Source organism: Magnolia sinica, chromosome 2, assembly GCF_029962835.1.
Source record: "Magnolia sinica isolate HGM2019 chromosome 2, MsV1, whole genome shotgun sequence".
NCBI lineage: Eukaryota > Viridiplantae > Streptophyta > Magnoliopsida > Magnoliales > Magnoliaceae > Magnolia > Magnolia sinica.
Window position 1 is genome coordinate 56,464,368 of NC_080574.1, and position 25,082 is coordinate 56,489,449.

Consider the following 25,082-nt stretch of genomic DNA (forward strand, 5'->3'; position numbering starts at 1 on the left):
TAAAGAAAAAAGTTACTTAGAATTGATCATAAACCAAACTTCTCTCAAATAAGTTACTTGTCTACTGCTGTAAGTAGAAAAAGTAACTTATTCGGTGGTATCCAAACGGGCCCTAAGGGGACGTTTGGATCGTAAGTTACTTAAGATTAGCTATTTATGCCTCAAGTAGCTTATCATAGTTTCTACTTATTAAGCAGAGTATGTTTGGCAAACAACATACTTATCAGCTTCCTCTCTCTTTTGTCTCTCTTGATTCTCTCTTCAACAACTTATGAAAAGTAGAAAAACTTTTAAAAAAAATATATAAAAAAAAAAAAAGCTGAAACGATTAACTTAAGTAGAAAGGTTACTTATAACTCTAATCATAAACCAAACTTACTTATCTGAAATAAGTTACTTATCTACTGCTGTGAGTAGAAAAGGTAACTTATCCAAACAGGCCCTAAATGACAAATACAGTTAGATAAAGGATAAAACCAAAAAAACGATACATTTGAGCACCTGGGTCTGGTACCCGACCTGATTCCTAATCCGATCCAAGTCCACTGACCCAAACCTAACCTGATTAAATTGGTGCTGAAATCTGGATCAAAGATCTTGATTGGGTTAGATAGCTCCGGTATTAACAGATCTGGCCCCCAAATGACATCCCTATTGGGACCGTCTAGTGAGAAGCAACATGAATATGCACACCTCAAAAACCTCTTTGATCTAAGCCATCCTAGCCATAAGATAGGTGGAACTACTTCCCATCAAATGTACACTCCTGAGCATCTCTCTCAAAGGTCCATTTGCTATCATTCAGATATCTGCAATTGTATGTGGGGCATGGCCTGTCCACATTGAATAGTTAGCATCCACAGGCAGCAAGGAAGCTAACATGCCACAAAGTCCTGTGCACTACGCTACTCCAATCTGATCAAACAAATTGGATTCCATTCATGAATCAGTCTATGTTACATGACATGACAACCTCAGGTATACAATAACTGTACTTTGTAAAATAGATCAGAAGATGAAATCCAAGTACATGTTCACATTAACTGGAGCAACTAACTGTTACCTTCTGCTTGCTGGTAGGTCCTCATTCAATTTCTACCAGTCTTCATGGAACGGAACACCAGTTGAAACTATTCTTGTGCTTGCCATTGCCATTTAAGATTCCATGTACTGTGATGGTGGTGGGCTTGTCTTTGTCTTCTCAGGGCCTGGGCCTGCAATTCCAACAAATAACTTCATCAATGTCCTTTCATGGTTGGGTTTTGCTGGGTCCATCTGAGACTCATGACTAGATGACTTTGACATCCAGGCAAGTGTACTAAGCACAGGCCACCTGCCTTGACCCTAATAATTCCATTGGATGCACTATCGAATTGAATTGCAATAATTCTTCTAATAAATTGTAAATATAACCAAATTGTTATTTCCTTTCCTTTATGTTCATATCAGGGGGGTAATGGGCTCCCAATTGCAATTACAGTACTCCGCAAGCTGGGCTTGAAAGGATTACATAACTGCAATTTGAGGGTTGCTTGCTCTTGATGAATACTAGGAAACACATTCGTAGTTGTCATCTCAACATTAAATCGAATGGTCACAACTTAATTTGCTTTTATGTCTAAACGCTGCCTTGTTACTAATCAAAGATTGTAGTATCAGCCAATACTATCGACATCACACAATGCCGATACAAAACTAGGCCTTAGTTGGGAAACTTACCAGTATCAGTCAATATATCGTCATATATCATAATGTATTGACAATATATTGATACATTATGATATTCTAAAAATTTCGCAATTATAAGTTCCCTAATATTGTCGATACATATCGCACATATTGATGATATCTCACTTGCGTCAGTCCCTTCTGAAAATTTTGAAAATTTCACAAAAAAATTTATATTCTCTAAATTGTTTTGCTAGAATTATATCGTTGAGGGGATTTCAACCAATCATTTTCATTTGTTTGGGAGAAAAGGAGTTTTTTGTGTGAAAATCGAGATCAGAGAGCGTGGTACTAGAAACTCAATTGGTCTAATTTAAATTGTTCTCTCGTTTAAATAGCTTGGAATTTGTGGTACTAGAAACTCAATCCATGGTTTTGCATGTTTTGCATACTCAATCATGGATTTTGACCTCCGATTTTCAAATTTGGAAAAAATTGAAATTTTTGGGGAAAATTCAAAATTTTCCCCATTCCACTCATTTAACTTGCAATTAGAGTGTGGAAAAATCATATGAAAGTGCTTGGAGGCTAATCTATAGATTGACATAACATTTTGGAATTTTTGACAAACAAAAATATTTTTAATTTAAAATATCAAAAAATAAATAAAACATAATTTTTTCAAAAAAAAACAATGACCAGATGTTATTTATGCCTTATATTATATTTATTTACGAGTACATGCTGATCTCAACATCAGCCACGCTCATTTATTTATTCTCAAAAATAAATTTAATTTTTAAAAAAAATGCATTGTACATTATACGAAAGGTTTGGCCTTTTTTAATGTATTAGTTGTGTTTTCATAATTGTCTTCCATGATTTAAATTATATGAACTGAGATTTAAAAATATTTGCATCACTTCTATCAAACAGCACATAGTTTAGGACCCTATGCAAAGGAACTTGTTGATGCAGTTTTGCAGTAGACTTGTTGATGCAGTTTTGCAGTAGACCCTCCGTGGTTGACCCTCTTGTACCTGCACAAGTGTAAAGGGGAAACAAAGGAGACCTTGGCTAGCGTAGGGGACTCTCCGATGCCTAAGTCACGAACGGGGTTGTTTTTGTAGGGTAGGGTCTCCAGAAAAGAGACACCAGTCGAGTGTTGGGATTAGAATATGCGTACCTTTGATGGTTGAGGATACCTCTCTCTCTCTCTCTCTCTCTCTCTCTCTCTCTCTCTCTCTCTTTATATATATATATATAGGGAAGAGAGTCCAATCGTACGAGGATTCGTCCCGATATCTTGGAGATCCATTTGGATTCGGGATCCTCACGAGATTACCAGATTCCGATGTTATCAAGGATCCAATCTTATCCCCCGAAGATTTGGGGAGAAATCTTCGGGATCACAGGAGATTGCTCGAGTCTATAGCTTGGACTTAGGTCAGCTCCCATAGGCGGGTGATGGCTCGGGAATGAACCATACCGATCTTTCTCAATAGATCAGCATTCACCATTTTTTACCAATAAGTGGGTCAGAGGATCCTTGTTTCCTTTAGCTGGGCGCTATTGGTCCTTGACCTCGTCATGAGACGTCGCTTGACCTGTAACCGGATGTTGTCTGATCTAAGGCCGTCTAATGGATGATCTATGACCGATCTATGGTCGAATAATAACTGATCTGGGGTAGATCTATGGTCGACCTAGATCCGCCCAATGGTCGATTTGTGGTCGATCTGCAATTGACCCATTAGGTCAGAACACGGTTTATCCGAATGAGCTCGTTACCGTGTCCTTTGAGTGCCCTTATAATTGCTTCGACTTCCTTGAAGGTCGGCCTGTTTTTGGACGTAGACGCCTTATCAGGCTTGGGTTTCACTAGGCTCGTTCTGGTTTAGTAGAGTTGGTCCATTCCATAAGCCGACTTATGGACTTGTCAAATTTTCCCCCAACAGTAAGCCCCCCTTACTTTTTGAGCCGATCTACGGAGGTTCGGAAAGTAAGTTTGGCTGTAGCTAGGTCGGGTTATGCGTGGACTAGGTCGAGTCACGTAGTCATTAATGTCAGGTATGGCGGCCAGCACAATAGCTGAAGCGTTGTTAGTCCGTAATCATGACGTGCCGCCTCGTGACTCAAGGTCACGTGGGGCGTCAAGCTGTCTTTTCGATGACAGACCAATGAGTTTGTGACGCGTGGCGTTGTACTCGATATTGAGGTCGAGCAGCGCATGGGGTCGCGCCACATGTCGAGTCGGGTAGCCGAGGGGGCATCGTAAGAACGCGCATTGATGGGTGTCTTCAATGCTTGCCACATGGCATCACTATATAAGGGAAGCACTAACCCTTAGGGTCTTTCCTTTATTTTCGTCGTGTCTTTCCCTCTTCATCTCCTCGTTTCTCTCTAGGCGATTTCCGGCGTCCATTTCTTCTGTAATCAAGCCAGCGACTCGCCCATTTCCTCTCCAGTGAGCTCCATCTCTCCCTCCCCCTGTAGTTTTTTTTTTTTTTTTTTTCGAGTATCCTTACTAGCAAAAAACCATGCCCAGCTCATTGAGCTCGTGGGAGGAGGTCTCTAGTGGCGACAATGGGGCGAGTTCTCGCCTTAGGGTAATGTCAAACCCACCGTCACCACTGGGGATGATGGTGGAGGCCGACTTTTGGTCGCTGGCGTCGCAGGTGCTGGAGCAGTCGCCAGCCCAGAGGCCGGCGCCCATGGCTAGGGCGCTGAATTTGTCCTCATTGCAGAGGACAACGCCTGCACCTAGGGTGTCAAGCACATCTCCAGCTAAGGGCCTGGTGATTGAGGAAGAGTTGGCCCGGATCAGGCTCGGATACCATGTTCCCGAGTCTGTGGTCCTTCGACTTCCTTTGCCGGACGAGCTTCCGGACCGACCTCTAGAGGGGGCCGTCGCGATCTTCTACGTCGTGCTTCAGTGCGGCCTGTGGCTTCCTCTACAGGGAATAGCTAGGCGTCTACTAGCTTACCTTGGCTTAGCTCCGGGACAAATGATCCCGAATGGGTGGAGGGCTTTGTTCGGCTGTGCGGTCCTGTGGGCCGAGCTAGACCACCCCGAGCTATCTATGGACGAATTCATCCACCTGTACCAGTTGAAGCCGAACAATCTTCAGCCTGGCTGGTTCTACTTCTCCGCCTAGCGGAACACTAGAGGGGCTCTTATAACCGACTCTCCGTCCTCCAACAAAAATTGGAGAGACATAGTTATGGGCCTCTGGGTGCTGGGAGACAGTCGAGCCAGAATCGACTCCCGTTGTCCCCCGAGCTTTCTCTGACCCAGGTTAGTATTTCTGTTGTAGTAGTTGTCCCTTAGTTGATCGATTTTTAATGACATCTGACCTTTGTTGCCTGTGTTTTTGTTGTAGTCATACCCAAGCATCCTCCTCTGCTTAGTAGCGGATCGTTAGCTCGGATTCATGATTTGTGGGTGATCGAAGAAAGGAAGAGGTCTTGGAGAGTGCTTCTTCAGCCCGAGCTACTCCTCAAAACGGGCCTGGATTCCGCTCTTACCGGTAAGAGCTTCAGTCGAGCCTCATAACTTGGGAATTTTCGAAATTTTTTTTGACATGTTGCTCGTGTGTTGTTACAGAGATGCTTGAAGCTCAACCCTTCATCCGTCCTCTTTCTAAAATTCGTGCGCCCCCTCGAGATGAAGCGGGGGCGCCGAAGAAGAAGAAGCAAAAGACTTCTTCCAAGGCTAAGGGGAAGGTCGACCCCTCTTGCCCGGTCATCTATGAGGTTGAGGGAGAGGGCACAGAGGTGGAGGCCCCTTCTAGAGCGACGAGAACAGTCGTTCCTGAGGTCGTAGCCCCCACTGAGATCCAGGGAGCTTCCGACCTTCCTACCGAGGCCCGACCTTCGGGGAGGGAGGAGGAGGAAGAGAGGCGAAGGACCCTTCGCCAGACCGTGGAGGAGATCCTCCCATGGGTAGACCGTCATACGGTCGAAGAGGAGATGCTAGTTTGTTCGGCTCTCCTATGGACACGCTTCTCGGGCACGTGTCAACGACCCTCCTTGGAGTAAGCACCTCGTTCGAAGCGGATTTGAATTCCTTTTTTTTTTTTTGGGGTTGCTCGTCCTTACTCTTTTTCTTTTTCTCTGTAGTTCGCCCCGTGCATGTTGAGGGCGTGTGTCGAGTTTGCTCGGATGCAGACTTGGGCAGAGGTGGCCAAGCAACAGGTGTGGCTCACTCTGAAGCCGGGCTGCAGGAGGCGAAAACCGCTCTTAAGGTGTCTCTCGCTGAGAAGGCTGAGGTAGTCGCACGCCTGAAGGAAGCCAAGGGCTTGCATGACGAGTGTCATGCTCGGCTCGTCGAGAGCGAGGCGTAGCTAGAGAAGCTGAGGAATGAGACTAAGGCTGCAATCGCCAGGGCTCGGAAGGAGGCTGTCCAGGTGTTCCTGGACGAGAGGGATAACCTCTTCCACCAAACTTATGCTGAGTGTGCAAGGGCGATGAGGCGAACCTTCCCAGAGCTCGATCTCTCTGCTTTTGATGAGGCGGAGTTGAGTTCTGATGGGTCGAGTGACGAAGTGGCTCCTGAGGCGGCTCTTGAGGTGACTCCCGAGCAACCTTCTAAGGCCCAATGTTTGGCTTTTGCAAAACAGTATTTCCTTCGTCTTGCTCTACCTTTCCCTTTTTCAACTTCGAGCGCACCTAGCCCGTGCCTTTTTGGTTTTCAATACTTAGCCCTTTGTAGATCGGGGTACATGTACTTTTCTGGGACATTACTGATGTAATCACGCCCTTTGGACCGTTATCAATGAAAATACTTGTCTTGAATTCCAGATTTCTGAGCTAAGTAGGCCATTTTTTACTTCGCATGAATGTGTCGGATATTGTTCGGAGAATTGCTGAAACTTGTCGGATCTAGGTCGCTAGTTCGTTAAACCTTGGTCGGCAATTGATAGGATCGAGATCGCCCAGTCATCAGATCTTAGTTGGGAATTGATCGGATAACGTGCTAACGTTTTATTTATGTAACTCATAACAATACATAATGAACGTCATACCGACCCAATTCTATAGGTAATAGATCTTCAAATGTTTGGCATTCCAAGGATGCGGGAGCAGTTGTCCAGCTAAGTCCTCTAGTCGATATGAACCAGGTCGGCTTGTGCTTGAAACCACATAGGGTCCTTCCCAGTTCAAACCTAAAGTTCCTGACCCTATCTCCTTGGTATTCTGGAATGTTCTTCTAAGGACTAAATCTCCGACTAAAAATCTTCTGACTTTCACCCATGCATTATAGAAGCATGATACCTGCCGTTGGCAAACGACAGTCCGAGTCTGAGCTAGTTCTCTTTGCTCTTCTAAGAGGTCGAGGTTAAGGGCCATAAGCTTGGTATTGGTTTGTTCATCAAATGAATCTGTTCGGGCAATATGCAGTCCGATCTCTACGGGAGTGACTGCCTTTGCTCCATATGCTAAGGCGAAAGAGGTCTCTCCGGTAGCTGTTCGGGCAATAGTTCAGGATGCCCAATGAACTTTCGAGAGTTCTTCGGCCCACACTCCTTTAACATCTTCGAGTTTGGTACGGAGATGATGTTTGATGATTGACTGCTTCGACATGTCTATTCGCTTGTGGATGTCGTGGTGAGGAGTAAACATTGCGAATTCCGAGGTTCTTTCACGTCACCTGGTACTGTTTGTTATCGAACTGTTTCCCCTTGTCGGAGACGATAGTCCGAGGAATCCCGAACCTGCATATGATATTCTTCCAAACGAAGTCCGTAATCTTCTGCTCGGTTATCTTCGCTAATGGTTCTGCTTCTTTGCCCATTTGGTGAAATAGTCGACGGCCACAACGACAAACTTGGTCTACCTTTACCCATGGGGAGTGGACCGATAATATCAATTCCCCACTGAGCAAATGGCCATGGCCTGACCATTGGGGTGAGCTCTTCCGGGGCTTGCCGAGGTATACTAGCAAATCTTAGACATTTGTCGCATTTCTGGATGAGCTTCCGGGCGTCATGCTGGATGGTCGGCCAGTAATAACCCTGTCGAATGACCTTGTGCACTAACGCTCGTCCCCCAGAGTGGTTCCCGCAGATTCCTTCATAGATTTCCCTTAGGATGTATTCTGCTTCTTCTGGTCGGATGTATCTTAGGTAAGGAAGGTAGAATCTTTTCTTATAGAGGATATCGTTGAGTATGGTATATCGGGCGACTTTAATCTTCATTCACCGTGCTTTCATTCAATCTTCAGGCAGCTCGCTGTTCTCAAGGTATTTGATGATTGGATCCATCAGGTTGACTCCGAGCTGACTGGAAGCATAGCCGCAAGGTTGGCTTCATTGATGCTTAGTTTGGCAAGGTATTCGATCGAGATGGACCTCGAGATTTGATCTTCATCTGCTGTAGCGAGCTTTGCCAACATGTTAGCTTTTGAGTTATCGGCCTGTGAAATCAGGGTGACACTACATTTCCGAAACTTGCCGATCAATTCTTTTGCTCTTTGGAAGTAGGCTTTCCTGCGTTCTTTCTTAACTTGATACGCGTCGGCTATTTGGTTGACGACCAATTGTGAGTTGCTGAAAACTTCAAGATGTTGAGCCCCCATGTTTGCTGCCAATTTGAGTCCAACGAGCAAGGCCTCATATTCCGCAGTATTGTTAGAGGCTTGAAATCCAAATCTCAAGGCATACTGTATGCATGTATGGTCAGGAGTCTCCAAGACTATCCCGACCCCACTTGCCTTATAGTTGGATGAGCCATCAACGTAGAGCATCCACTTGGGTGGGTCGGGTATTGCTTGCGAGTCGGGCGGTTCAATGATGTTTGGAGCGAGCTTCGGTCTAGGTAGGTTAGTTGTAACTCGGTCAGCGATCAGATCTCGCTCGGGAGAACAAGTTAACTCAACAATGAAGTCGGCCATTGCCTGACCCTTGATCGTGACCCGTGGTTGGTATTTTATGTTGAACTCGCTTAATTCAATCACCCACTTAGTCAACCGACCCAAAGGTTCTGGTTTTTGGAGGACTTGTCGTAGTGGTTGGTCGGTTACAACGACGATTGTGTGAGCTTGGAAATACGGCCGTAGGCGTCGGGAAGAGATTACCAACGCCAAAGCCAGCTTTTCCAATGTGGGGTATCTCGTCTCTGAAGGGACTAGGGCATTGCTGACATAGTAGACTGGGAACTGTCTCCCCTCATACTCCCTAATCAACGCCGAGCTAACTGCTACATCGGATACGACCATGTATAGCAACAGAGTCTCTCCTAGTTCGAGTTTAGATAGCAAGAGCGGCGATCCTAAGTATTGCTTGAGCTGCTGGAAGGCCATCTCGCATTCTTCAGTTCAGTCTACTATCTGTTTCCCCTTTAACTGTTTGAAGAAGGGGAGACACTTGTCCGTAGCTCGAGACACGAAGCGGTTGAGGGCCACTACTCTTCCGGTGAGCCTCTATATTTCTTTGATCATCTTTGGTGACTGCATGTCGAGTAGGGCCTTAATTTTCTCTGGATTTGCCTCAATTCCTCGCTGGTTGACCAAAAAACCTAGGAATTTTCCGGAACCGACGCCAAAAGCGCACTTGCTCGGATTTAATTTCATTCGGTATTTTCGAAGGATGAAGAACATCTCCTCTAAGTCGGCTACATGGTCTGTAGCTATTATGCTCTTGACGAGCATGTCATCGATATAGACTTCCATAGTCCGCCCTATCTGGCGAGTGAACATCTTGTTGACCAACCGCTGATAGGTTGCTCCTGTGTTTTTCAAACTGAAGGGCATCATACGATAACAATAAAGACCTTTGTCAGTGACAAAGGTAGTCTTAGATTTATCGTTAGAATACATTACAATCTGATTGTATCCTGAATATGCATCCATAAAGCTAAGCAATTCATGACCTGATGTACTGTCGATCAACTGATCGATTTTGGGAAGAGGGAAGCTATCCTTAAGGCAGGCTTTGTTCAGATCTGTGTAGTCTACACAGACCCGCCACTTTCCGTTAGCTTTCTTGACTAGTACGATGTTGGCTACCCAGTCTGGGTAGTAGACTTCTTCAATGAAACTGGCTTTGAGGAGCTTGCTAACCTCTTCTTCAATCACAGCATACCTTTCAGGGCCTAGGGCACGCCGCTTCTGTCGAATTGGTCGGGAGGACGGATCGATGTTCAGTCGATGTGTGATGACGGCAGGGTCGATTCCAGGCATATCTTCATGGGACTAGGCGAAAACGTCGGCATAGCGTCGGAGGAGAGTGACCATCTTATCACGCAGTGGTGATGTCAAGGACAACCCTATTTGGACAGTCTTAGATGGATCGGACTCATCCAACGGGATCGGAATAAGGTCTTCCATGGGTTTGCCTCTCTTGAGATTCTTCACTCGAATCCAGAGATTCGATGGTCATTGCTTCACGTGGGGCTCTCAGTGCCATCGCATAGCATTGTCGGGCGTCATGTTGATCGCCTTTAACGATCCCAACTCCTTGCCCGGTCGGGAATTTCATCGCCAAGTGGCAGGTTGATACCACAGCTCGCAGGAGGTACAACGATGGTCGGCCAAGGATGGCGTTGTAGACAAATGGTTGGTCGACCACGAGGAAATCGACCATCACGGTGGTTTGATTCTGTCCCTCAGCGGAAAGAGGGAGCTGGATGGCTCCTTCAGGCACGACTTGTCCGCCCGAAAAACTAACTAATGGAGTTTTAACATGTCGGAGTAGAGACCGACCAACTCCCATTTTATCGAAGGCTTGAACGAAGAGCACATCCATTGATGATCCTATGTCGACAAGGATCTGAAACACTTTTCGGTTGGCAATGGTTAAAGTGATCACCAGTGCATCGTCATGAGGGAAGTGGATACCTCATGCGTCTTCTTCAGTGAAGGCTATGCTGTACTTTTCCATCTTATGTTCTTTCAAAGGTCTACCGAGGAGCAGAACTTCTTCCTCAGGACAACTAATGCTTCTAGCGTGCGCTTTCCGAGCATTGTTCAAGTCACCTCCCCCTCCGCAGCCTCCAAAGATGGTGCGGATTTCTCCAACTAGCTGGTTATCGATCGGTTGTTCTTCAGCGGCCTTAATTCGATCTCATCTATTGTCGATGTAGTCCCTGAGATGACCATTGCGAATGAGTGCCTCGATTTCTTACTTGAGGTCAAAGCAGACGCTCGTGTTATGCCCATGATCTCGGTGGAAAAGGCAGTATCTATTTTTGCTTCTTTTGTCGGGGTTAGATTTCATCTTATTTGGCCACCGAAGAGGATGCTTGTCCTTGATCTCCATCAGGACTTCTTCTGGCGTCTTGGTTAAAGGGGTGTAAGTCGTGAACTTACGATCAGGCCGTTTGTTCGATTTCCGGTTGTCTCGAGATCAATCGTCCTTTCTCTTCTTGTTGGTCAAACTGGGCTCGACCTTCATCTACTCTTTAGCTAGCAGATTTTTGCTTTTGGGTGGCATCCCATAATATCCGAGATTCCTCAACGTTAGCATACTTCTACGATCTATTCAGAAACTCAACCAGTAGCAGGAGGGTTCTTATCCAGAGAGAAGAGGCAAGGTTTATCTCTTAGCCTGCTCATGATGGGGTTCAGGGCGGTCTCGTCCAAATGTTTCCGAACTTGTAGTGCTTCTAGGTTGAAGCGCTTGATGTAGTCCTTCAGGAGTTCGCCTTCCTTTTGGATTATGTGAAGAAGATGAGTAGGGGCTTTAAGTCTCTTCTTTCCTCCGATGAAATTTGTGACAAAAGCTTGGTTGAGCTCCGAGAATGAGCTGATGAACTTCGGCTTTAGCTGCTTAAACCATAGTCGAGCAACGTTGGCCAGAGTTAAGGAGAAGGCTCGGCACGTGACCACATCAAACGCATCATGGAGTTCCATATAGATCCGAAAGGATTCCATGTGTTCTGACGGGTCGGTATTCCCTATGAAGGGCATGATCTGAGGCAGTCGAAACCTGTCCGGCAGTCATGCTTGCAGAATCTCGACAGTGAATGGGGACTCGGTTTCCTCCATTGTGATTATCGCTGTGTTAGATCGGTATGTTTGCTGCATGTTGACGATCTGATCCCTCAAGCTTTTTAACTCCGCTCTCCATGGTTCCCCACTCTCGGCAATGGCCTCGACCGGGACTCTACTACGTCTTCTCCGATCTATCTCATGACGTAGGTCGGAGGCAGGAAAAGACACGGTCTCAGACACGTGAGAATGGACAGGTTGGGCCGGAGTATACTGCTGTCTTGGCTGAGGGGCGACCGGCACGCCAGTAAGCTGGGAGGGATAATAATCCGGCTGTTGTTTGGCATGCATGCAGGAAGGCCAGGATGGACCGTCAACCCTCGATGCATGTTGAGGTTGAATTTGTTCCAATAACCGAATCATGCGGCCCAAATCCGATCTGATATCGCCGACTTCTCTTTCGAGGTTGTTTATTCGACCATTCTTAGCACGAGTTTGCAGACCGCTATTGCCTGATCCAGAGGAGGAACCTTGATGGCTCGCTTGTGGCTCAGGCTACCTCGGCTGCTCTAGCGGCTCCGAGGCGTGACTAGTCGTATGTAAGGTTGCGATCGGAATCGCCACTAAAGGGGATTGAGCTTTCTTCTTTCCCCTGGCCATTGTAGATGTTGCTAGTAGAGCTGAGAATGACTTAGAATGTCGTTCCCACAGATGGCGCCAAATTGTTGATATAGTTTTTCGGCAAACCCTCTATGGTTGACCCTCTTGTACTTGCACAAGTGTAAAGGAGAAACAAAGGAGACCCTGGCTAGCGCAAGGGACTCTCCGATGCCTAAGTCAAGAACGAGGTCTTTTTTATAGGGTAGGGTCTCTAGAAAAGAGACACCAATCGAATGCTAGGATTAGAATATGCGTACCTTTGAGGATACCTCTATATATATATAGGGAACAAAGTCCAATCGTACGAGGATTCATCCCGATATCTTGGAGATCCATTCGGATTCGGGATCCTCACAAGATTACTGGATTCCGATGTTATCGGGATCTGATCTTATCCCCTGAAGATTTGGGGAGAAATCTTCAAGATCACAGGAGATTGCTCGAGTCTATAGCTTCGACTTAGGTCGGCTCCCATAGGCGGGTGATGGCTCAGGAATGAACCATACCGATCTTTCTCAATAGATCAGCATTCACCATTTTCGACCAATAAGTGGGTCGGAGGATCCGTGTTTCCTTTAGCTAGGCGCTAATGATCGTCCTTAACCTCGTCATGAGACGTCACTTGACCTGTAAACGGACGTTGTCCGATCTATGGCTGTCTAATGGACGATATATGACCAATCTATGGTCGAATAATAACTGATCTGGGGTAGATCTATGGTCGACCTAGATCCGACCTATAACCGACCAATGGTCGATCTGTGGTTGATTTGCAATTGACCCATTAGGTCAAAACACGATTTATCCAAATGGGCTCATTACCGTGTCCTTTGAGTGTTCTTATAGTTGCTTCAACCTCTTTGAAGGTCGGCCTGTTTCTAGACGTAGACGCCTTATCAGGCTTGGGTTTCACTGGGCCCGTGCTGGTTTAGTAGAGTTGGTCCATTCCATAAGCCGACCCGTGCTGGTTTAGTAGAGTTGGTCTATTCCGTAAGCCGACCCATGCTAGTTTAGTAGAGTTGGTCCATTCCATAAGCCGACTTATGGACTTGTCGATTTTTCCCCCAACAGAACTTATCACATGTAATTGTTTTTTGTGATCTTTTGAGTTCTAAGTGTTATATAAATGTCTCTTTTAATATCAACTGAAGTTTCATTAAAAAATTCGACCAATTGCCATTGTTTCTCAACAACAGTGATACATTATGCAGTGCACGCGATATTTTTCATGTGATACCTTAATATGTCTCCGCATCCCAAACATGAGATACAAGCATCAATACCGATGCTGAAAACGCTATTACTAATGCCTAATTCAGCAAGTATTCCATACCGTAAACTCCACGAATCTCCACTTCCCGCCACTCCTGGACAAGCGCACAGCAGCAGCACAACAGATGCGAGAGGAAATCATCACAAAAACCTCCCTAAGAAAAGAAAATACAGTACGGAATAGCTACAATCAGTAAATAGATCAGAATTATTCACCCATATACAGCATGGCAGTCCAAAAGGGAGAGAGAATGGCGAACCGTGATGTTCAGAATCTTTCGGAGCTTTCTTCTGACACAGCAAGTATAGCAACAGCATGACAATATCAGCGAATATGCCATCAGTTCATTGCATGCGTCTCCTGAAGCTGATGACCAATGATGCCCACTGTCATTCAATTAGGATAGTTGCAAAAACTAACACATCTAAGATGCATATGACAGGCACGCTTATGAATTTAAGAAATTCTAAGAAATTTCTTAGATGCATATGACATCTAAGAAATTCTCTAGTCACGAGGGCCTGTTTGGTTTTTCAGAATTTCTCAGTAAATGCATGCAAATGGGCAATGATGACAAGTGATGTTAGATGCATTTGACCATAATGATGACATACTTTCATTGTTTGTTTTTCCCATGTATCATTTACGGATAGAGAATTTACATTGAAAAATTTATGACAAATGCATTTGACCATCGTTTAATGTGCCGTAATTCTAATTTAAACAAACATTAGGAAATAGCAATCATTGTCGATTTGCATGCATTACAATGGAACTCAGAAAAACAAAAAGGCAGATACAAGTCCTCATGAATTCCAAGGGACAATAAAAGTATCATCTACTGTTCAACTTGAAATGTTGAGACTAACCCTCCGATCAGCAACCTATCAATATACGGTTAAGAAAACATAAAGCAAGAGGTCCAGGAGAGGAAAGAAGGACAAAGATTGGTGGCTCGAATCTTCCAATTTTGAAGATTTTTGGGGCATCCCCACCACAGTGGCGCCCATCAGACCAACAAATGATACCTAGATATAGATACTAGTCTGATTAAGGAAACAGGAACTTGAATGCAACTCTCTATCGCTCAATAAAAGATACAAGTAAAGGAATCCCATTTGTAACATGCAATTCTTTTGTAGCTTTACAGTTCATATGTGAAACATTTTACCATTGTATTAATCTTATTAGACAAGGTATTGCTTTCTAATCTTTCCAGCATACTAATGTTAACTAAATTATTAATGATTCAGGGTTCTTATTCTTATTACAAGACATTTTTAGCATTCCACGTGTGCATGTAATCATAATATAAGAAATTCTTTAGCATTTTAAAATTATTGAACCGAAGGTTAAAACATAACTACGAGTATTGCACTAGTATTTGGCACCCAGTGTTACGTAGAAACTTCTACTTTCTAGGATTTCGCCATGCCGACACTTGGGGACACTTGAACACTCCTGGACAAAACATAAAATGACACCAAAAATTGTACGGACAAAGTGTCTTAGTGATATCATCAAGGGCGGTGGGTTGGACACTTTCAAGTGAGGTTTCCAAACATTTTTTCCACACAAAGATTTCGTTTCAACTTATTTATTTATTTATTTTGTTATGTAAATTTCTATTGTTAGGCCAAAGATCTCTCACTCTTAGCCCTCAGCTTCTCCATCCTCTAGTTCTTGAAGATTACTTCTTGACTTCCCCCCTCTCTCTCACTAGATTCCAGTTCATTTTCCATTATAGGTACCATGACCAATGTAACAAAAATAAATAAATAAATAAAAATAAAAATTGCACGCTTTGTTTTTCTTTTTGTTCTTTTGTGTCAATTATAATATTTAAACAGAACAAGTGATGTTCCCTTTGCTTGGACCATGGGCCTCTTCTTTCCCTTTTGTAAGTTCTCTTTCATTTTTTTTTTTCCTTTTTTACCCTTTCCTCTAAGAGGCTGTTTATTTTTCATATGGCCTGTAAATACCTTGTAAATAGGTAATAATTACTTACCTAGGTAATTACCACATCATTCCCGATGTTAACGTTGACACCTGCTTTTTGAATGCTGAAATCGAGGACAAGCGCGAAATAAATGTGGAGCCCACCGTGATTTATGTTGCTTATCCACACCGTTCATCCATTATGCCAATTGATTTTAGGGCATGAGCCCAAAAATGAGGAAGATCCAAAGCTCAAGTGGACCACACCATAGGAAACAGTGGGAATTGAATGCCTATCATTAAAAATTTCTTGGGCCCCCCCAAGAAGTTTTGGATCAACTGGATATTTGTGTTTTCCCCTTATCTATGTGGACCATGTCTGTGTGACCTTATGAACAGGTTAGATGACAAATAAACATCAATATGGGCCTGGTAAAGGAAATTGCTTTCAATCGTGGACGTTTTGAGGCCATTGTTTCCTTTGGTGTAGGCCACTTGAGCTTTGGATCTGCCTCATTTTTTAGCTCACGCCCCCAAAATGTTTCAGTAAAACGGATGGACGGCGTGGATATGCCACATATATCACAGTTGCCCACAAATTTAAGTCAGTCCTTTTGGGCTGGTTTTTGTGACGGAAATACTCTTGAATTTTCAAACAAGCTGAAAGAGTAATAATTACCTATTTACAGCGTATTTAAAAGAGATGAAAAATCAAACAGGCCCTGAGGGTAGTTAATGTAATTTTCTCATTCACTAAATATATAAAGAGAGGGGGCTGGACATCCAAGTCTCTTTGAGTTTCTTTTATTCCCAAGTTCTTTCTTTCTTTCCTCTAACACACACACACACACACACACACACACACACACACACACACACACACACAGAGTTGATCAGCAGACTTCTTTTTTTTAATCACACAGATCGAATTTCTGCAGACTCATGCTTCTCAACATTTTCAAGTAACTATTCCCTCTCAATCCATTAACTCAAATAGTAAAAAACGACATATAGAACTGAGATTTTTCACGAACAATAGTTTTTTGCATGCATATCCACTTCAAAAGCCTTGAATTCACTAAAACCTTCCACAACTCAAGCTCACACATCAGTTGGCACAGAAAAACCAGACAAATGCTATGATGTAGCAGCAGTACTTGTGGGCAGGACTCAGTATCTAAGGAAGAAATGTGCAATCCAGATTTTAATTATGGTTGCACAGATCAATTCCCCAAATTTGAGTGCATCATCAACCAGAGTAATCAAAATTCTAAGAAAATCAATCAAGTCATAAACAGAAAGCATTGTGTGGAAGATCTTACTGCTGAAACTGGTAATCCATAATGCATTAACCGATATTTATACTACTCACAAATATGCCTGTTAGTGGCCACTGTAGCTATCTTTGAAAATGTCCCACAAGGGTAGAAGAAAGTCTTCATACCTGCAAAAAAAAAAAAAAAACAAACAAACAACAAAAAGCTGGATATGAAAGTTTGCACCATACGAATGCTTAGAATGCAACATGACTTGTACCCCACAGATAAAATATAAACAAAGACCAACTTTCTTACAAGAAAAGGTTCTTGTTTTTCAGATATTTGGCCCTTCATTCAAAACCCAACCTTCGATACAAAGTTCATACAACAATAGGAGTCATAGAGCCACAACCATGAGGCTCCACAAATATGCTAAACTTTAACTTCATTAACATGAATCACAAAGCATTCTGACAACCTTGTACAAATATCAGGCCAATCAACTCATCATGTAGCCACATGTACAAAACCAATGGACATTTGTTTTGTTAATTGTCAATGGTACCTGTTCAATGTGAACACATGGCCCTCTTGACGAGTGGACTAGACTGCATTTTAGACCAGGTCATCTACATAGAAGGGCCTGCCTGACAAATGGCTCACATGTCCTAAACATACCAAGGTTGCTGCATGAAGAAATGTGCATGGAGTGTGGGGCCTTCAAAAAACTGTATTATTAACTATAGTATTGCAAAGCTAACTTCAATATTGAGTTCCAGTACACAGTGCTAAAATAAATGGAAGGGATAAATAAGTGCATATGCAATAATCCCTCTATGCATAAACCAATTTTTCATTAATGTAACAGTAACCATTCTAGTTCATCGCCGTCTCAAAAAGATTACCAGGTTTCAAACACCTTCAAGTCAATCTGTCTTAACATTGTTGAAGTAAATTTAGTTTGTGAGAGTGCATATGGGCTATTAAAGGCAGTTGTACCGCATTCTTTTTGTGCCCAATCCCTAGAGTTGAATAAATTATCTTTGTGGAATTTTAGTATATAAGCCCAGAATTGCACAACTCTTCTGCCTAGGGGGTCATGTAATTATGGGTTCTCACCACATGCACCTTCTGGCAACATCTAAAATCTGATATGATACCTTGCCCAAATTCCCTGGCAATTGGTTGGCATTGAGTAAGAAATTGAGGTAGATGAAACAAATTTTCTGCCCCAAGTTTCTTCCGTTATGTAAAGAGGGAGGTGAAAGCAGATTTCAGTTAAGGCTTCTATTCTCATGGGCAGAGCAGGTTTTGGACTTCTTTCTGTACGTTTAATGCCTATATGTAATAAAACCCAGCCTGGGCCATGTGTCATCTGTTCCCAAGTCTGGGTAAAGGAGGATAGAGGACAGCTGAGCAGCTGATCATCAAACTTCTGTCATGCAATCATGAGGATAGCAGGACCCAAATAGATGTGACGAGGCCATGATCATAAAGATGAAATAAATACACAGAACATCTGGAGTTAGCAAATTGAGAACAAGCCGAAAAATACAGGATCTTCAAGAGGAAAGTGCCAGATTATTTGCGAGTTTACATAAGCTTGAAACAGTGATCAGCCTGTCTTGGTGGTTTCAGAGAGTGATGCAAGATCGTCCAGAAACAGGGAAGAGGCTCATTATTTTTTAGGGAAGTTGGTTTTCTCAATTTTCAAATTAGGAAGGAAAATAGACAGTTACAAAACGAGCATTTTTCTTTTCTTTTGCTTGGGATGTGTTAAGAGCAGTGTTTTCAGTAGCGCTGTAGCGCACGCTATGTAGCATAAGCTACAGGGTATGTAGCGCAAGCTACAGCAGTGTTCAAAATATCGGTATTGCATTACGTATAGCATCCTTAGGATACAAATACATATCGGTTATCGCACGAGATATATCATTTGTATCGGGTAATTTATCGCACTTTTTGGGAACATGGGAAAACATTGGGGAAATGGTTGAATTTTTCAATGAAACTTTAGGGATTGTTAAAAAAGACCTTAATACATACTTTTAAATCATTGCATCTCAAAAAAGAAGTGCACATAATAGGTTTCCTTTATATAGGGTCTTAAGCTATGCACTGTTTGACTAAACTAATGCAACTATATTCAAATTGAATGCATAACATTTAGAGTGTATGTGATGATCATTTCATCAAACACTCCTACATACTTCAAAATTAGTCTCAATTAACGACTGATTGAATGGAAATTTCGGAAAACAAATTATTATTTTAAAAAAATATATATTAATTTTTAATTAAAAATAATTTTTATTTTTCAAAAATCGACAAGGACTTAACAAATCAGTAGATCAGCCCTCATACATACTTGATTTCATGTTTGGAGTACGACATTGCAAGCAATTTGGGAGAAATTGTGGAAATTTCAAATATTCCTCAATTTCCCCCAAATCAGACCACCTACACTCAAAATTAAAGTGTATGTGATCATCATTTCATCAAATACTCTTAAATACTTTGAAATTAGTCTTAATTGACAACTGGTTGAACAAAAATTTTGAAAAAAAAAAAAACATAGAGAACATGAAGAACCAATGGATATTGAAATCAAATCTCTAACTCCATGATTTTTCATGCAAAACATGAAGAACCAATGAATTAATAACAATTTGACACTGATTTAACATAATTTCAACAAGGAAAAATGGATCTATAATTGAAAATCCTCACCAGATCAAACATGTGGGATATATTGGCACTACCTGTGTGTTTCGTATTGCACAGGTGGGATATATTGGCCAATATCGTTGATATTTAAAACACTGCTTATAACAAGTGTATAGTCATAAAAAGAACAGTATCAGCCTTCTGGGATAATCAGCCATCTCCTCCCCCACTGGTTCGATGCCAGAGCCTGCAAATCATCAATCTCCTAGTCCAAAACCATTTTCTTTAACCACTCTACTCGAACTTCCCGTTGCACTTCACAAAGCTAAACGGAGCATCCCTAGAGTAACAAATCAAGTACCTCTCATCCAATAAGCAATTATGTTTCCTATAAGTGAATTATCGTTCTTTCGAAGTTTTCATTTCCACTATTTGACATGCAAATGCTCTAGTAGACCCTTGTTGGAAAATAGCTATGATGGAAGAGATGACATCTCTCAATAAACAGAGGATTGGGAGCTAGTTGAGTTACAAGAAGGAAAGCACATTGTTGGGTGCAATTGGGTTTACACGTTGAAGTATACCCTGACAGTTCTATTGCTCAACACAAAGCCCAGCTTGTTGCAAAGCAGTTCATTCAACAGTTTGGAGTTTAATACCATGAAACATTTGCCATCGTTATCAAGTTAAAACTTGGTGTGAGTTATTCTGTTTGTAGTTGCTCATAGTCTTTAGCCTCTTCACCAGTTTGATATGAAGCACGATATCTTGATGGTGATCTTCAAAAGGAAATATCACGTCGCTCTCTCTAGGTTTTCGTCCTCCAAGTTCCAAAGGCAAGGTGTGCAAGTTGAAGAAAGCTTTACATGGCTGGCATGGAATGAGCAGTTCAGTAACTCCATCTCTTGCATCGGCCTCCATTTCAGTTCTTGAGATCACTCCGAAATTGTGAAAAGAGTTAGCTCCTCTTTGATTGTATTGGCAATCTACGTCGATAATATCATCATATCTGGTGATAGCAGAGTGATGCAGGACATGAAATTCAAGTATGATGTGCAAGATTTTCAGGCTTTAGATCACACTATTTCAGAACAATTACATGAAATTCCATATCCTACACAAAAGTTCAAACACTCAATCAAGGGGAATCTTATGCGGATCCAGGCTTACACATGCTAAGGCCGGATCAATCAAAATTATAGACCAAACAAGAATCAAAGGAGAGTAAATTCATCCACACATGCACATAAATAATTCCCCCAATCCAAGGGATTCATAAATTTCAATTCGGAGAACCCTAAGGTTGAAGAAATGGTATAAAATTGGGGATCTGAGTAATTTAGGGTTAGGTTTAGGGATTTTGGGTGAAAGAGGAGTGAAAGAGAGGAAAAGAACGAACCAGAGAGATACTACATGTGTGGACAGCAGCAATGGCCCAGACGCACATGCGTGTAATCCCGGCCACACGTGTGTGGGGCCCACTATTAAGAAAAAGGCTACTTTGGCCCTAGTCGGCCAGGGATGGAATCCAAAACCCCCAAATCTCAGCTCGATCCGACGCACAGTTTGTGCGTGGTGCTCCGCCGAAGTTTCAGCCCTCCTGTAGGGCCAGATTCTGGAAATCTACTGTAGAGAGAAAAAAGCCTGCAAATATTGATGGATTTGCAGATGGAATGCTTGTAAGAAAAGAGAAATATAGATGGTAGAAGCTTGGGGCGAATCGGGATAGGTGTGGCTTCGCACCACGGTAGTCAGCCCTTTGAGGAAGGGATGGTTTCGCACCCAATTGAATCTCCACAACTCAGAAATTTAGAGGAACAGAAAAACACAACAATTTTATTAATCTTCATTGAGAAAAAAAGACCACAAGGGGTGCCTATTTATAATAAAACCCTATACTCCGAAACCCGCGCCATGTGTGCAACCTATTACTCGGAGACAAAGTAATAAAAAATAACAACTAATCAAAGCAATCTAAACTGTCCATGATATTCCTAATAACAATAATAGGTAAAACCCAAAGTGCTAGATTAATTAGAATAGTGGGTCACAATCATGAGAAACCATTGTGAGATTCACATAACTATCGGGTCCACTCCAACGAATCAAAATGCAGTCCTCTAACTAGGAGGTCCTCCCTGGACGTCGTCATCAATCCAGATCGATGGTGGGGCCCTCCTCCTCATTGCGTACATGCGTGTGTGTGTGTGTGTGGGGGGGGGGGGGGGGGTATGTGCGCGAGATGTCCCCATCACAGAGATGAGATGGTGTTGGTAGTGTGTGCCCTTGAAATCCAATTGGAGTTGGCTTTTAAATGGTACGTTGGCAGAAGTTCTGTGATTCGCTACCTATCAGTCTCACAGTAACACCACTCACATGCCAACAGTCTTCCCGTGGAAATGATCCCCAGCCCACCTATTATACACTAGCTTCAAAAGGCGAGCAAGCAGAGTATGCTCATGGAAAGGTGTTGCTGGCCAAATTGGTACAGTGCATGTTTTAATTTATTCCATCCACAAAGCAAACTATGAATGCAACACGCACAGGGAGGAATCCATATTGCCTCAGTTGGAAAACATGCCCCTAAAATCAGGATCCCAATATTGTCCCAACTTTGGAGGCCTCACTCCAACACACTAGCTTTTCCTCATTGGTTTTCAGAGGAAATCATGCAAAATCATGAAAATTTTGAGAATAGGGAAATTTCTAGGAAAAAGTGGAATGTTCCCTCTTCCTGATTTGAGTCAGTTTCCTCTCCATACCAACAAGATATTGCTGATGTGGGCGCATGGGGACCTTCAAATCAGTTCTGGCAGATATGATGTCCATAACAAGCCCAAAAAAACACGAGTATGATAGGCAAATAAAACCAGATAAAACAATTAGATCCCAACATACAAAATGCAGAGGAAGGTCCATATGCAGAAGAAACTGATATGAGTAATATAGACTGCCAAGGAAATAACAACTGTGATCTTATTCTACTTGATGACAGCTGCAACATAGCAGAACTGAATGTTGGATGCTGGATAATAACATACATAAATAAGGTTCTGAACAGCAACTGAGTAAATCTGAATGCCACTCTTCATGTCGGTGTGATCCTCTACTGGATATCAGATCATGACCTGATGAAACTGAAGAATCATGTCTGCACAAAATTTAAATGATTTCAGACATCCACTGGACATCCGACATGGACAACTAATGTCGTCCACATGCTATAACTCGGAAAGAACTCATGAGCAATAAGAAAAGGATGAGATGGTACACATTGAAAGAAAGAATATAAAAAATTGCAGCACAAAAAAGACTTCAGTGAAGAATAAGATGAAGTGACCAGATCTTAAGACTGTTGGGTTAAAAAATTTAGATGAAAATCAAGTATAAGCCTTAATTCAACTTGGCTTCTCAAAGTTTCACATCTTTGGCAAAGAAGCAGTTTGAATCTATATAATTCGACAAATGTAATATCAATGCCAAACATGGACACAATGTGTTTGACACTGTAATCCACACAAAATCCCACATACCGACTGATGTGTACAATTTTATTACACTTCTTGAGTGATGTCCTCTGGCATAAATATTGGTTACTGTAAGAATAAAAAAATTATAAACATGAGGTTTGCTTCCGCACAACGCGTGTATAAGGCAGCCCATATACATGGCATCATATGTGCCAATTTGGCAAATGGTGGAACATGGTGCAACATCCAAGCCACCCATTGGGTTACTCACCTTTTTGTGGATGCCATTTTCACAGTCCAGCCTATCCATGGATTAGGTGGGCCACAGTTTATGAAGCAAATGGACAGCAAGAAAAGCTTGACCAAGTTTTTCTAAGCTGTCGATTGTTTCTACCATTGCCACCACCGCGATAAGTGAACCAGCCTGATTCAGACCAGCCTTAGTCAAAATTTTGATATCCATGGACGGCTAAAAATGCTTCGCCAATTTTTTCTAAGCTGTCAATTGTTTCGACCATTGTGACCAATGTGAGTGAACCAGCCTGATTTTGGGCTAGGAATCTATACAGTGGGACACAGCTCTGGCCTCTGGGCAGCTTTGATCTCACTCCTGAGTGCCACATTGGTAAATGTGAGGGCAGGGCTGTCAACGGGCTGAGCCTGGTTGATGCTCACCCCAGATATGAACTGGTCAGCCGAGCCGGCAGGCCAGCACCATTCATAATTTTGATTTTGTTCAACATGGTCCTGGCCCATAGACAGCCCAATGTAGCAGCACATGGACAGCCGAGTTATGAGCACAACTACGATTAGCAACCGTCAAAAAGATATCTAGTAAACAAATAATCAGAATCCACATGATTAATCGGTGAATGCTACAAGAAAACGTTGACTAACGAATTGTCCTAGAACCCATATTAATTTGCGACACAATCAGGACCTAGGATCTGATAAAATATGCATAAAACAGTAAGTGTTGGAGAGGAAGAAAGTGAGATGAAGGTGACATGGTTGTCTAGTCCTACTATGTGCGCCTTGGAAAGCATGCATGAATGTCAAGAAGACACTAATTTCTTCACCCAAGATCGTGACCATGGTTCTACGGTAAAACAGGGAATGACATAAAGCTGATCACATTTGAAAGATTATCGAATCCTTAATCTTCAGCATAACAAATCCTTGCATTTCAAAACCCTGCCCCAAAAACCTCATTTGCTCATACAATCATAGAGACCATACAATTTCAGAATGTCAATGCTCCAAAAAATTGCAGTCCAACCAATCCGTATGTACTTCCATTTGCACAATCCCACAAAAAGACAAAAAGATCATTAGTCTTGACCAACCAATCCATATGTACTTCCATTTGCACAATCCCACAAAAAGATCATTAGTCTTGAAATTTTCCAAAGGAAAAGGACTCTCTTCCTTTTCTCTCCTTTCCTTCATCCAAACAAAAAGGAAAAATAAATTCCTTACTCTCTTATCTTATTTCCTTTGTCTCCATGGCTCCCACACCCATCTCATCACCTCCTGCCCCACACACACACTCATGCAAAATAAAAATAAAAATAGGAAGTAAATCATCTCCTGATGGAGATGAAAAGATTACTGCTAGAAGTCTAGAACCCAATCCTGTATCTTTAACAGATGATTGTTGCTTGGATCACTTTCGCGATTATCACCAGAAATCCTTGATCCAGTTCTCGACATGCCAACTGTTAACGCATTGTGGCAAGCACTCGAGGCATCCTTCTCTCAACAATTAGAAGCACATCTGAAGCATTCATGCATGAAATTACAATACTGCAGAAAGCGGTATCCAAGGGACATCCGATACAGGATTATCTTATCTAAAATGAAAGGGTATTTTGATCAATTGACCACCATTAATTATCCTATCTATATTATATATAATGCAAGTAGCATTTGGCCAATTTTACCCTTGCAATTAGTTTCCCTAGGGCAGAGAACTTTGAATATTTTAAGGATATGAGAACACACTTCAAATGAAGTTAGGGGTATTTTGGGAACTGAAAAATGTAACTGGTGTCCGATATACGATTCAAATTTCATAAGCAAATGACTTAGATTTTACCCACAAACAACATTTAGCCAATTTTACCTTGTAATTAAAATTATGAAGAGACATCAACTTTGGTTTTTCAAAAGCATTTTTATCATTTCTTTCTACAAATAGCCCGTACCTACCTCTC

General features: G+C 42.4%; 1 protein-coding gene across 3 annotated transcripts in view; it reads right to left on the minus strand.

The window, feature by feature from the left end:
- Window positions 1–775: 775 nt before the first annotated feature.
- The window catches only part of LOC131237134 (protein MID1-COMPLEMENTING ACTIVITY 1), a 43,384-nt gene continuing 19,077 nt past the window's right edge, over window positions 776–25,082 (minus strand). Inside the window, exons 3-7 of one of the 3 annotated variants that reach the window (XM_058234796.1) lie at window positions 22,438–22,547; window positions 16,843–16,914; window positions 13,792–13,898; window positions 13,593–13,686; window positions 776–1,214 (exon numbers count right to left, since the gene is read on the minus strand). In XM_058234796.1, the coding sequence (XP_058090779.1) occupies window positions 1,156–1,214; window positions 13,593–13,686; window positions 13,792–13,898; window positions 16,843–16,914; window positions 22,438–22,547 (442 nt within the window). In that variant the 3' untranslated portion in view covers window positions 776–1,155. Of the gene's footprint in view, window positions 1,215–13,592; window positions 13,687–13,747; window positions 13,919–16,842; window positions 16,915–22,437; window positions 22,548–25,082 lie in introns of all 3 variants that reach the window. The other 2 variants (XR_009167060.1, XM_058234797.1) reach the window with 2 other exon arrangements.